The following is a 15,000-nucleotide window of genomic DNA, read 5'->3' as shown; positions in this document are numbered from 1 at the left end:
AACTCATTCAACAACAATTCAACATTTTTCAACACGATGGAGGGTGGGTGGGGGAAGGGGGGGGGGGGGGGTAGGACGGTTTCAACATCGCTGTTCAACAAAATCGAACGGATGCTAAAGCAAATGTTGAAGCCGTTTGCCCGCGGGGGGCCGAGAAGAAGCTCTAACCAATCATCTTGCAGAGTCTGGCAGCCTCGGAATCGGTCAGATTCCTCTTTGTTTTCTTGATAATGTCTTCCAAAACTACCAGAGACATGGCATTTAGTGCTGATGATGCAGTGCTAAAAAGTAAAAGAATCAATGATAAACGTGATTATTAATAGAATGTTTCCAAAGTACCTGCAGCCTCTTTGTCAACAAGAGTCAGAGTGAAACATATTTATGGAAGGAAATATATAGTTTACGTCATAGAAAGTGAGGCGCACAGGGTTGTGTTCACGAGTTGTTTGTTTGAAAACGGAACAAGCGTGGTCAGGGCTTTTCACACAAACGAGTGAATACAACCCCATACAAAGCACTTCAAATGACGTAAGCTGTTTATTACACGTAATATAACACGTAAAACGAAAATTTTCATTGAAATAGGTTTCTTAACGCAATTAGAAACAAAACGTCACTAACAATAAAACCAAAAGCAAATTTAGTAGCGATGGAAAATATCGCAGTATATTAACTTAAAGGAAATAAAGTGCTGAACGGAAAAATGCACTTTAAAAAGTTTTTTTTTTTAATATAATAATAAATCTAAGTACGATGTCAATAGGATAAAATTTCTGATCATTTGGTCATTGTACAAAAATGGCGTACTGCAATTAATACTGCGCTACTCTTTTCTGGCACAAGACTGGGAACAGTCCAGCAGCTAATCTCGTTGACAATATTCCTTCTTGCATCATCCTTCCGGCAAAGCTAAATAAAAACTTACTTTCCGTTAGTAAATTAAGTCTTATCACTTCAAAGTGCCTTGGTTTATACCACTGACATACGAAGCTCACGCAGAGCTTGCTATGTCATTACACGGTAACTATATCATTTGCAGAATCTTAATGTCAAGCTAGCAATGCTATGAATAGCTGGCTATAGCCATCACCTTAAAGCCCCTGCATACAAAGAACCAGTAAACAATCCCGGCACGCCATGCAGGTGGTGAAGTTTGTTGATAACAAAGTAAGGTAAAGCCTGTAGGTAGAAGAAACGAGACAAGAAAGAAGAGCCCTGCAGTGAACGGAGTGTAAACTAAGAGTTAATTAAACATTTATTTGCTAGCAAAAAAAGGTCAATAATATAACCCAAACATTCATTTTGCTTATTATCAGGAGAAAAGCATTTACTAAATAAAAAGACCAAATACAGATAATTGATTGACATGAGTGACTTGAATTTAAAGAGTTTTCAAGTACGGTTTCCTGTGCTATTTTTATCGACCATTTGAGAGCTTTTGCACTCATTGCTTTACGCCACTCGAGAGTGATAAAAATTTGATGTGAGTGTTAGGTTATCTAGCCGTGCACAAGGTCCCTACTTAAAAAAGACTATAAATCAACGTGAAGCAAATAAAATCGAATCAAATGCTGGTTTTGGATAGTAGGGGGAGACCGGAGTACTCTGAGAAAACCTCTCGGAGCAGAGTGGAGAGCCAACCAACTTGGGGTGATTCCTTAGATAGAAATAGAACTTGACGTAGAGTTTCCGATGAAACTTCGAACACTGTTGTAACATGTCAAGGAGATGACAAAGATGTATTAGAGGGGGGAGGGAGGGGGAGTCACCGTGTTCGTTCGTTTCCATGGTACGACGCTGACGAATACGGATATTTAAGCCACTTTGACAATTGCCAGGCACCCCCAATGTTAGACAAATTCAGCTCGATTTTATAATTCGCCCTCCGAAATTACTTTTAAAAAGTTGTTTCATGCTCAAGGTTAGGAAAAGTGAAGTCACAACTGAAGGGAAGAAATCTTTCGGGAAATCTTTATTGACTGGTAAATAAACTAAAATCTTTGATCGATCAACTGGACCCTGATTTACTGTTCATCAGTATTGAGATGAAAATCAACGTAACCTTGCCCACACGTGATCAGAAAGGTTGTTACCTGATCGTTGCTTGCGATTTTCTTGTCCGCTCTTGGGTCGCAACCAGAGTAAACTGCGAAAATGACAAGTCCGGCCAAACTGCACACTAATCCATAAATCATCAGGGCCGGAACGTTTATCCATACGGCACTAAATTGCAATGATCTACGTCATTAATGGATCCAGGAAATTGAGTTGATTTGTTTTATTACTAACTGATGCAAATAAGGGGTTCATGCTATACTTGCATCTAACAGCAAGTTGAGAAGCAATAGGTAACTTCAAGCAAAGAAAAAGATGCGTTTTCCACTTTAATTTTGTCCATTTATTTGCCTTTGTCTTCAAAACAACAATTCGAAACAGCCAAATGTGAGGATTATGAAGAATAACAGCTCTTGAGGATAAATTTCCATTCAGTTTCTCCCCCAAAATTAAGCGTCGTTGCGACCAGTAGGGAACCACGGTAACCACAATCTTGTCATATTAAAAAGGTTTAAATAGTCACATTTTCTAAACCGGGACATTACAGTGTATTACCGTCTCATATCTTGCGCGCTTTCTCGACCAAATATGGTAAAATGGCTAATAGTGGAATAATAAATTGTTGTTTCATGGCGTTCTCGTTGACGACGCGGTCGTAGATTTTAAAGTCCCTGACAATGCAACGGACGGTGCATATCATGTTCAAGTTCTACCGACAAAATAGACGCTATCAATTGTTTTCGCCATATTGCCTTTGCTTTCCCTGGTTACCCATTCCGCAGCCAAGAGTTTAAACCGTTTATTTAACGGTGTTTTCAAACTGTTCCTTTTCGATGAGGCCACGAAAGACAAACTTAACGTAGTATTCAAAGATCCACGAAACGTCTTACGACTTTTTGTATTCGTAATATCATTCTCGCGAACTCTGGGAAAGAGAATAAAAGCTAATTTACAACTACTTTAGTAAGGAGAGTAGAGGCGTTGGGATAGCTTGTGTACTCTTAATTACTAATTACCGTTTTGCATCCTTTAACGATTTCATGGCTAGAAATCGCTGGACATAAGTCTGGCTAACACTCCACGTTGGCATGATGGTAAGAGCTCCACCAATAGTCAAAGTCCAAAAGGTGTTTCGCACTTTAGGGTCTGGATTAAAACTGAAATAGAAACATTACAATCAAAGAAAGGAAAACACACCCTCGGGAAATCGTGAAACACCTGAAGGCATTCGAAATATAGGTGTTTCTGCAAAGCCCTCCACTTTAAATAGATTATTTGAGCGACAAATTTTAAGGTTTCAGAGATAATAAATCCTTTTTTGTTTTCGAAAGATCTGATTTGTAGGATCCTAACCTTAATGTCTTTGTTGCCTTATAAAGTTAACAATCATAAACACTGTGAAGTCATGTGAATATATTGCCCATTAGTTCACCCCATGTTTGTGAGGTGACTTTCAATCTCGTCCCTGCAGCCAAGGATCTAATGTCTGCGCATGATCCGAGGCTCGAGCTCTTCTCTCTCTCACACAGAAATGCGCAAAAAAGAGTAGCTCTGGGATCGAGAGTGCGTTACGCACAGCTGCAACGGATTCAAAAATGACCGTCCACCATACAGTTCCATGATGCTCACCAAAAAAATTGGGACCTAAAGTCGAAGGTTGACAATGGTCCGCCGTGACCTTGTTTTTTATATCATTGAACACTTAAAAGTTTTGACTTACACTGTACCTGGAATAAGAATAAACGGATCAAATTAACGAAATATAGAAGGACTTTCCGCTAAGCAATTGCTAAAACACAAAGACAACTTTAAACCACAGAACATAACACAGAACAGTTTGTAGCCAAAATAAAGAATTTCTGAATCGCTTGTTTTGGTTTTCAAATTTCCCAGGCGCTGCCATGTTAAATAATAATGCTCTATCATGGTTTCAAAACTCTTTGTGCGAAATTAAAATGATATGGAAACCGTAATACGTCCCAATGCTTCCATCAATCAAACTCCCGGCGCCAACCACAGATCACGAAAACAATTGGTGAATGACGTAACCCACCAATGAGCATCTTAGGTCCCTACGGGACATTTGCTCATTCGAACTTGATGCCGATGGAAAGCGATGGAATCTGTACGAATCTCTTTACTGAAGAACCTCTAAAAACATATCATAATGGTATTCGAGCTGTGAACTAAACAAAAACTCCAATTCAGATTCCGAAGGCTGAGTGGATCTTCCCCGCTATGTTCGGAAATTTGATTGATGGAAGCCAAAACGCAGTTTGGCGCTCAGCGTTTGAAAGTGATCAGATTCTTGAAAATTATAAAAATCGCAGTAAGGCCCATTTCGTCGGTAGGTAACTGGAAAAACTCCTCTGAACGATTCATGATTTCATTTTATTTACTCGAAGAGCGTGGTCCTGTTGTAGGCCTTGTTGATTTGCCACACTTTATCCAGTCCCCCAACCTCAACACTGCCAATGACAAGAATGGCAATCAGACCGCCCATCATGACCACCGACTGAAACACATCTGTCCATACAACGGCTTTTAGGCCACCCTGGTAAGTGAAAGAGAGAAAAAGTACAATAGTTTTACTTGATTTTTATGCTGTTTTTTTTTTGTCAGTCGATAGACTAAAAAAGCTTGTCCGACGAAGGAAACAAAGGTTAAAGAAAGCCTCCACTCCGACGAATGAATAATTTTAACCATAACAAAAAAATGTTTGCAATCAAATCTGCTCGACAATTTTATCCACTAAAGTGTAATAAAGTCGAAAAAAAGGGAACTTTAGAATCAGTTATTTTCACTTTCAAATTTCCCGAGCGCTGCCATCTTGAATAATTGTGACGGGTAATGGTTGCCCTTGTTGTTTTCACACAAAGAACTTTAGGGCAACCAAGACACGTCACAATTATTCTGTAACAAAATAAGCATATACAAGACTGTTTACACAAATGTCTTTGTCGTTTACTTGTAATGTGCCCGCTACCAGAGAAAAAGGAGAAATCTGCATGACTGTTAAAACTTCTTTGTTATCATTACTTTCTTCACCCGGGCCGAAGTGCCAAAGGGCCAAAGAGCTCATGCAAGTGAATTTTAATATTTCCAATACTTCGGCAACGTAAACTTTTCATGCTTGAGAATTGAGACTCACCAGGCTGGTGTAAAATGTACAAACGATTCCAGTGGTCAGGATTGAGACGGGAAGTGGAATCCCAGCGACTAAACAGCAACCAATCGAACGTTAATTGTTATATTTAGAAACTTGAAATAACAACACAGGGTGGTGTTAACATGATACAGGGGTGACTTTCATACTGGCACAAGTTCACTCCGGTTCCCTCTCGTGGCTCTTTATTCGTTTACATGATACTACAGAAAATGTCATACCGGAATCGAGTCATATCAGCGCGAATTCACCCCGCTTGTTGCACTGGAGAGAGAATGAAATGACCAGCTCCCAACGTCAGTGGCTTCATAGCTCAGTTGGTTAGAGCGTCTCACCGGTATACGTATCGTGAGGTAACGGGTTTAAACCTCGTTGAAGTCCTGAATTTTTCAGGCTTCTTTACTCAATTGCAAAAATTGCGTTTATAAATTCGAGGATCATAGCTTCACTTGATTTCATATCCGGAGTCATATATATGATCCATTTCATATACCATTTCATCATTGATTCATTCCTCACGGGACCATTAAAACCCACAAATGACCAGCTCCCAACGTCAGTGGCTTCATAGCTCAGTTGGTTAGAGCGTTGCACCGGAATCGCGAGGTCACGGGTTCAAACCCCGTTGAAGTCCTGAATTTTTCAGGCTTCTCCACGCAATTGCAAAAATTGCTTTCATAACTGCGAGGATCATAGCTTCTCACTTGACTTAATTTCATCTCTGTACGAAATCCCGGAAGTATCATGAAAACGAAGAAATACCACTCATTCACTTCTTGCACAAATCCCATAATGCACCTCTTTTAACCCCCAAAATTCTGCATAGGTATTGTTTTCGACTTCTCTTGGGACATTTTCATGTCCCAGGAGAAATTACAAACAATGGTTATGCAAAATTTTTGGGGGGTAATAGGGGTGTATTATGGGATCGTGCAAGTAGTGAATATGAACTTGACCTCTCGGTAGACTGGAACTGTGACGGGTTGCGCATGCGTTAAGTGTGTCTTCCATGTAAACACGATACGGAATCAAGTAGTCAGATTCCCGGTGTGGAAATAGCGCCCCGGGCAATTTTTCACATGTGAACAGGAAGCCCCATTGTGAAAAGAAAACAAAAATGTCAACTAATAATCTTTCAGACAAAAAATTCTTTCACTTGGGCCTTTATATAGCTGGTGAAAACTAGGGAAATTCTTTCACAATTTATGTTTTCCTTTCCTGGTTTCGGATTAGCAAAATATAACGTTTTCCTACAGAAACCTAACTTACCAAAACAACACGAGATACTCCGGAAGGTGATCTGAGACCTAATCATTATTAACAATTATTCAACAGAGTGGAGGTGAATAGTGCTGGATACTTTCACCGACACTGAGCTGAATAATTGTTTCAGTATACAGCGATGTTTCTCGTGACGTCAGCCATTGTTGTTAATGTGCCAACTAGAACCTAATTAACTCTTGAAAAAGTGACTTCTTTTGTTCCGTGGTTGGCAAAATTTGGATATCAAAAGAAAAGTGACGTTAATGTTTGTAAACAAGAAATATCACTCTACCGCACAACAACAACAGCAGCAACAACACTTTTGTGGCATATATTAATTTAAAATCTCATATTCCGAGGTTTTCTTTTTTATTATTGCGGATTAGCCAAAAACAAATTATTAGTTGACTGTAAGAAACAGAGAAGCAACTACCAGAGACTTACCAGCTTCTAAGGCAAGAGACGGCGCAAATATGGCGACAGAAAGGTACAAAGTCTAACAACGCAAAAACATTAATTAAACACAGATGACATTATTCCCCAAACTGCGATTTTTCCGAATTTTAGAATCTAGAATTGTGGAATGAACATGAAGTGAAAGTTAGAAAAATCATGGAAGCCTGAAAATAAAAAAATACATGGGCTTGAATGGGAATATTATTATTATTATTATTATTATTATTATTGTTATTATTATTATTATTATTATTATTATTATTATTATTATTATTCATTCTAGTACTGCCAGTCCGTCTAGGGAGGCTAGTCTGCCAGTAAACCCATGTCATGAAGCAAATTTCGAGCAATCCTTCTCTGTTAAAGTTACCACCCCGCTGATCCAACAGATCGTGGCTCAGTGCCATCAGATGCCGGATTATTTTCTTGTCAAGTCACTACAACAGACAGTGAGGAGTGAGAGAGCAAAGGCGCTTCAAGAAAGGCCAGAACATATACGAGAGGTAGCTCCACAGAAAGTCCAGCGAACACTTGACCTTGCCGCGGAAAAAGGGTCATCAGTTTGAGTGACGGTGCTCCCCCTTCGTGAAATGGGTTTTAAGATAAAAAAACAGGGAGTTCCGTGACGCAATCAAATTACGTTATGATGGGCCGGTTGATGATATCCCCTGCGTATGCGGCGACATTTTTACAGTAGACCACGCCATGATATGCAAGCGAGATGGGTTCGTTACCCAACGTCACAATGAGCTGAGAGATTTAGAAGCCGAACTCCTCAGTATGGTATGTGGTGATGTTGCGATCGAGCCTGTCCTTCAAGATATCTCGGGAGAACAGCTGGGAAGGGGTTCTAATCGAGCTCGAGATGGGAGATTAGATATCCACGCGCGCGGGTTCTGGGAGAACCAACGATCAGCATTTTTTGATGAGAGGCTCTGTCACCCTAATGCTGATTCGTATGGGAACCTGGAACTCCGACAAATATACCGCAATCACGAGAACGAAAAGAAGCGCCTATACTCGAGGAGGGTTTTGGGCATTGAATATGGAACTTTCACACCCTTTATTTTCAAGTCAACAGGCGGTATGGGAAAGGAGTGCTTGCAATACCATAGCAGACTGGCGCAGCTAATCTCAATAAAGAAAGGAGAAGATTTCTGGGCTAAAACAATTTACATCAAGGACAACCTTCGCTTTATTAAGATCCGCACACTAATCTGCCTTAGAGGATTAAGAGCTAGAAGAAAAGCCGTTTCTGATTTTAAGAACATTGATATTGACATTGAAATCCAAGAAGGAGCCATAATGTCGCATTTAGGGACTCTTTATTGATGTCGTTTTGTGGATACAAGCATTTTTTTAAAAGCATATTTTGCCAATTCTTCATTTGATGCAGTTGAAGTGAAGTTTTTAGTATTTTTTATTATTCATACGGATTAAGATTGTGAAAATCATTTTTAGCATTTTAGTAGATAATATATAATTGTAAATTTAAGAATGTTTAAGAATTTGTTAATAAAATTATTAGTCTTGTTAGTTATTATTATTATTATTATTATTATTATTAGTAGTAGTAGTAGTAGTAGTAGTAGTAGTAGTAGTAGTAGTAGTAGTAGTAGTAATAGTATAGTAAGTAATGTTTATGAAACTTGCAGCAGTGTTTTATCGGTTTTTCCGCCGAGTGTTTTTTGACCCGATAAAACACGTGCTGCGAGTTTTTTTAAGGGCTTCTCAAAAACATTCCACGAAAAGCGTGTCTCTCTGGACTCAGAACAATACTTACATTGTGTAACATAAATAAGGCACATCCCACCATTCGAACTCCAACTGAAAAGCGTCTTTCAAGATACTGAGGAGAAAAGAAAACGCCACAGAAAAATAAAACCATTTAAAGGTACATTCTGTAAGAGAGCAGCCAGAGGTTTACACAATGGCAATATTTTGTCGCCGAAGTTTTTTTCGGCAACATTAATTCTCTTGAGTTGACTAAATACTGCTCGTTTTTACAGCCAACATTCGTCTTGCATCATTTACATTTCTAGAAGCAATCCAATCCGCATAGGATTTTTCATGTTTTCATTTCCATGTACACAGGGCCGTTGCCAGAAAATAATTATGTCGGAGGCAATGTCCATGGTTAAATTCTCTCCGTATATACGTCGGTATTTTAGGTGTTCATAGTGAGTATATTTTACAGACAACACTAAGTCAAGTGCCTCGGTTTGCCTCATACTGGCTACGGCCGTGGTACAGTCATGGTGGAGGTCTTGTAAAGACCCATATCTAAGTTTGTTTGCCTTAGGTGGTCTGCTATGTTTGTTATTTCCTCCAATTAGGTTTGTATCATCAGCATATCGGATGTTCCAAATCGCCGCTTGTCCTCCAATGACCTTTCCACTTCGTTCAGGAAGTTTAGAGGTCCCCCCCCCCCCACCCCTTCCTTCCCCGCTTCTGTCATGATCATTTTTCCCCAACTGCAAAAGGGCACCCAACGAGTAATTTCGGTAGATAACCGTTGTTCGGAAGTACGATGGGCTAGAATTTTCCAATATTCGAACTTAGACTTTCGACGCACACTAAGATTTTGGACATTCTTCTGAACAGATTACCTAGCTAGGTATTTCGGAAAAGAAGTGAAAAATCTGAAGAGGGCCTAGGTTCGATTCCGAAATTTTGCAAGCCAATCAAAAGATGTGGGGTCTTCGAGAAAGTTCTTTATCAAGCACAACTCCGGGAAAGACAGTTTCTTTTAGCTCGAGGTTGAGAGAGATCGCCAGGTGAACTAAGTGGAATCTCACTTATGATCATTAATGAGATTAGTGTATCGCATTGACTAAATCATTGACATATATTACCAACCTCAGCGAAACGTTTGAGGAGACAACAATGATCGTTGACTGAAATGAACAAATTGCAGCCAGGTTCATGATGATCTGAAGAGCCTGAACAATCATTTTCTTCAAACGATCGTGGGTCGCCTTGACCGATTTTTATATTATAAAGGAAAGTATGCACCGTACTGATACTTTTGGCATTGCTTTCAAATGTTACAAGAACTTGACCTCAGGTCGTACATGAAGAGCCCGGTTGAACTTGGGATATGGACATTTCGACCTAATGGAGACACTGGCAGATGGTCAGAAAAAATGTCGCCGAAAAGCAATCCACGCTTTGAGCTTCCGACTCTTCGTTTGACGAATAGTTGCCATCATGAGAAGTTGCTCTTGAGGGTCGTGGAATCAATCAACAGAACATGCAGGAGGACAGGAAATCTTAAAATTCACAAGCACCGCAACGACTTTTGTGGTTCATCATGGTATAAATCAAGATTTGATGAACGATTTGTTAGTCCGTCTACCTCACGTACAAGATAAGATAAGATAAGATAATAATAGGTGGGTTCATACCAGCATAGTAAGTAAACCTTAGGTACGCTTGAGCTCGACTTTAAATTCACCTCAAGCAGCCTACTTTCTGATTATGGTAGCGCAATTCTTTCAAAGAAGCCGAAACTTACACATCTCCTATCAATAAAACTCTACGAAATAACTTGATTGACAACCCGATTACCTTGAAAGCCTACTTTGAACTCGAATATGAACGCTCATCACGGACGATCTCAAGTGTACTTGAGCTCTGGTCATAATTAAATTACCGGCTCAGCAAGTATGAACCCACCTAAAATAATAAGTTTCAAGTGTATTTAGCGCTGAGGTACTTTACAGATATCCAATCACGCCGGGCCAGCGCGCGTCACAAAGCTGCATTGCAATGTTTTTCAAAAATGGGGGCGGAATTCGGAATTTTCGAGAGACATTTGGTAGAAATAAGGGGTCCTCGTGCCTTGTGGGAAAGCTGTGCTTCATTCACAAAAGAATATGATAGGTTGTTCCTTCAGCTTTCAGAAGATACCAAACATGTCATGGTTTTGCTATCGAAGTTTTTGAGGAGAGGAGAGGAAGTACCCGAGCTTGAAAACCTCTTTAGGCAGAGTAGAGAACCAAGAGATCCAAAACTGAACTCAACCCTCGTATGCTCCCATAATAACTCTATGGTATTGCATAACGATATCTTTAACAAAAACCTGTTTAAAATAAAAATTATTTACAATCGCCCGATAAAGAAAAAAATGTATTAATCAGAAGAAACTAAAAAGATCTAGTATGCTATAAAAGCAACAAAATAAAATAAAAATGAACCTGAAGTTATTTTGCCGAAAGCAACATCGCGATTAGATTTTTTGCTGGAGGGAAAACTTGTCATGAATATGAGGCGCATCAGCTCGGCAAGTAAAATGTTCAGATCACTAACTGAGGTGATGATGTCAGGGTTAAAGTCATCAGAGCCATATTTGTATTTAAGCAAAGGTTTCAAATTTAATTGGTCAGTCTCTCAAGGTCAAAACGAACAGGAAATTTTGCATTTCGCAGATAGGTCGAAGTTGGTGTCGTATTAACCCACAGACCGAACGAAGGCGCCTTTTTTTAGTTCATTTTATTGCATTCGAGTTACCGATGAATGCCAAGGTAGTTATGAAACTAAAGTACACTGGTTAATCATGTGTAACTCGATCAGACAATGAAATAAGTTCAATAAAACTGAACTTCAGAGTTGCACGGTAATGAAAACCTGATGCCACGGCTTATTTGAACAAACTACAGGAACAATAAACTGTTTGTTCTGTTCGATTCGTTTTCTTTGCAGTTTTCTCAAATAAATGCATTACAATAGAAATTTAACAAGCTTCCTTTGTTTGGGTTCGTTTGTTCCCTAACCCCTGCGCCCTCTCATAAGCAACCGCAAAAAGATAAAAATAAAAACAAACAGATCAAATCTGCAGAGTATTGTCGCATTGTTTGCATTGGGTAAACAAATTGCACAAGAGAATAAAGCCTATTATTAAAAAAATAATAATAATTACACATCTGGATGACATATCGATCGCGAGAGTGATAATTCCGAAAATGCACGGATAAGCCGATAATGGGACAGATATTCTTGGTATTATACCCAAGCTACGCGCGATTTAATTTTGGAATATAATTTCCCGGCGAAACAAGATTGGACTTTGGCTCATGGCTCCTGGCGTGTGCAAGTTAATATTAGCTGCATGTTCTGTTCTTACCTCGTTAGCACAAGTGATGTTTACCCGGCGATACATGGGAACGAATATGATGGACACAGGCAAAAGCGACAGGATTGGACCAAAGAGAATCGACACGCAATATTGTATACCGTACGTATAGACCTCAGATGGAATTCCAATTAGCGAAACAGCGGATAGAAAGGTCACCAATAAAGAAATCGCCACAGGCCAGTGGGACATCTTGCGATCTCCCAAAAGATATTCTGCCGTTGTCTTTTGTCTTCCACCTGGTCCGCACCCGTACCATATTCCAATCAGGGTTGAGATCAACATCATCAACAAAAACACGACATAATCAACCACGCCGAAGCGATCGTTTGCCATTGTAGCAGCCTGCGGAAAGCTAGTCCAAGGCCAAAGAAAACAATCTGTGGCATTTACCAGTGGCCTGGGCTTGGTTACCTCGGATTTATAACCGTTTTGGACGCAGTGAGGACTGACGTGTGTCATGGATACATATGTAAGCGTCTGATTGGCCGGCTAAAGAACACAAAAAGAAATACTCTCCCTGCTATGATGCCACCCCAAACCAATTCTCTCAATTCAGCTCTAAAGACTCCTTTTGCGCGAAGTCTTGGTGGTCAAGCCATCCACACGTTCTCTCAGAGAGCGATGGAGAAAATTTGGAGAGGAGAGAAATTAAGCGTCCAAATAAGTAGAATAAACATTGTTCAACACCCTGAGTTGTTTTATTATAATCAGAGACATAGCAGGCGTCATATTTGAGAAGGGAGATGTGTCACCCTCTTGAGATATTTATAAAAATTCTTTGACTTGGGCCATTTTAGTTTCAATAGGAATAAAACGCAAACAGCGGTTGCAAACATTTGCTTGAAATGCATAACTTAACGTTTCGTATGTTACAACATACATCATCAGACTGAAGTGATTATTATTCAGTTACAGATAAATTTAAAATCAAAAATACAACTGTACGGACTGGGAACTAACGAAATTGATTGACAAACGACAAGAATATCCTGTCCGATTGCAATCGTGGCAGCTCCTTCTCAACATCAATCTATCGAAAGAAGACATTCACCGGTCTTTAAACCAAGTGGGACTCTTTTACTCCGCGTAAATACAAAATAAACCTAGTCCGCACTTTGGCTTATCGCTGCATTAGAATTTTGTTCGTCACCCCGATTGTTACAGTCTGCCCTATATAGATGACCTCAAGAGGATTTTGTTACTTAATGGCTACCCTATGGGAACTGTTAAATATCATATGAATGATGTCATTGAGAAACATCAAAATAAGCCAAAAGATCCTGTACAAAAAGTTAAGAAAAAAGAAGTTCTTATCGTTCTACCTTTCTTAGGTCATCACAGCAAACACCTCACAAAATGGCTGAGGTCTTGTATAAACAAATTCTATGGTATTTTTAACATCACAATAGTTTTTCAGAACACCCGAAGAATCAAATCTTTTTTTCCCTTACAAAGATAAACTAGCTCCTTCCTTTTGGTCAAAAGTAGTGTACAGAGCAAACTGCTGGGATTGCAATGATTTCTACATGGGGAAAACGAAACGCCGATTACGTAACAGAAAAACAGAACATTTTAAAGCTCTAACTACAAATTGTCACGAATCTGCAATTGCTGATCATGTATTCTTAACCAACCGTAGAATTAAGTGGGATCATTTTGAAATATTAGCAACTGGTCGATCAGACATGCATTGCAAAATTAAAGAGTCTCTGTTGATCCGTGATCTTAAGCCAGCCTTAATGAAAACGTTGGCAGTGAGAAACTTTATCTCTATTATTAGGATATTCTTGTCGTTTTATGTCAATCAATTTCGTTAGTTCCCAGTCCGTACAGTTGTATTTTTGATTTTAAATTTATCTGTAACTGAATAATAATCACTTCAGTCTGATGATGTATGTTGTAACATACGAAACGTTAAGTTTATAAAAGTTATGCATTTCAAGCAAATGTTTGTAACCGCTGTTTGCGTTTTATTCCTATTGAGATATTTGAGATGTTTACTAGATAACTTTAAACTCTTTTGGCCGCGCCGGGCTATCGACATTCGTCAGTTATCGGCATGGAAACAAATCGGGAGCGTACTTCATGAAACCTCACTGTAGCCTTCCTGTTGTAGTCCGTCTTATAGAATTGGATATCATGAATGAAATGCCAGGCGGTCATGTAGTACATGACGCCACTTGATCACTTATTAGGTCGTAAACATGAATTCACAAGTCAATTTTGTCACGTGGCATTTTACGACGAGCTGCAGACCTATAACTTAGGGTGCGTTCGATTGACCGTATTACGGAATAGGAATACATGGAATACAAGTTAAAAATCCTTCGTTTTTACGGAGATTCACATTAAGATTGTCAAACACCAGCTATTTTAAACATATTTTTACTATCCTTGCTGCTTCGAAACGCGCCAAGCATATCACTTTAATAATCATTCCACATGTTCTTATTCCGGAATAGGGTCAATCGAACGCGCATTAAGTCTAACTCAATCATTCACTCACTTTGTCACTATGGGTTCGAATTTTTGTTTCATTTTGCTTCTGATTCGCAACATTAAACTCGTGATATCCCTTAATTCACAGCATGAAACAATTTAAAAGTCCACAATGGGTTAGTCACGAGTCATGTACCGGTAATTTTGGAACGTTACTTATTGCACGGGGCTAGAATTATCATTGATTTGTTGCCATAAATCAGGGATTTATTTTCTTTCTTCCCCAAAGAAGATTCCATGTATTTTTTTCCTTTTTAAATTCTGATTTATCCCATTTTCTTTTTTATTAAATTGGCTATTCAAAGCAGCTCTCTGGCTCTCGGACGAAGGCTGGCACGTACTTCCATATTTTGCACTTTTCTGCGTCAATTCGTCACAAGTTTCGGCATTCAAAATCGAAATAAGTTCACTCTTGGATTGTTTG

General features: G+C 39.2%; 1 protein-coding gene across 1 annotated transcript in view; it reads right to left on the bottom strand.

Moving 5' to 3' along the window:
• Positions 1–12,505, bottom strand: part of LOC138059686 (sodium-coupled monocarboxylate transporter 1-like) — a 22,373-nt gene extending 9,868 nt beyond the window's left edge. The window contains exons 1-9 of the mRNA XM_068905299.1: positions 12,066–12,505; positions 8,724–8,789; positions 6,929–6,980; positions 5,207–5,274; positions 4,455–4,609; positions 3,072–3,212; positions 2,094–2,223; positions 1,091–1,179; positions 169–281 (exon numbers count right to left, since the gene is read on the bottom strand). Of these exons, the coding sequence (XP_068761400.1) occupies positions 169–281; positions 1,091–1,179; positions 2,094–2,223; positions 3,072–3,212; positions 4,455–4,609; positions 5,207–5,274; positions 6,929–6,980; positions 8,724–8,789; positions 12,066–12,410 (1,159 nt within the window). The 5' untranslated portion in view covers positions 12,411–12,505. The remainder of the gene's footprint in view (positions 1–168; positions 282–1,090; positions 1,180–2,093; positions 2,224–3,071; positions 3,213–4,454; positions 4,610–5,206; positions 5,275–6,928; positions 6,981–8,723; positions 8,790–12,065) is intronic.
• Between the last annotated feature and the right edge of the window lie 2,495 nt (positions 12,506–15,000).

The sequence above is a fragment of the Montipora capricornis genome, chromosome 8, assembly GCF_036669925.1.
Source record: "Montipora capricornis isolate CH-2021 chromosome 8, ASM3666992v2, whole genome shotgun sequence".
Lineage (NCBI taxonomy): Eukaryota > Metazoa > Cnidaria > Anthozoa > Scleractinia > Acroporidae > Montipora > Montipora capricornis.
This window is presented reverse-complemented; position numbering and strand designations above follow the sequence as displayed.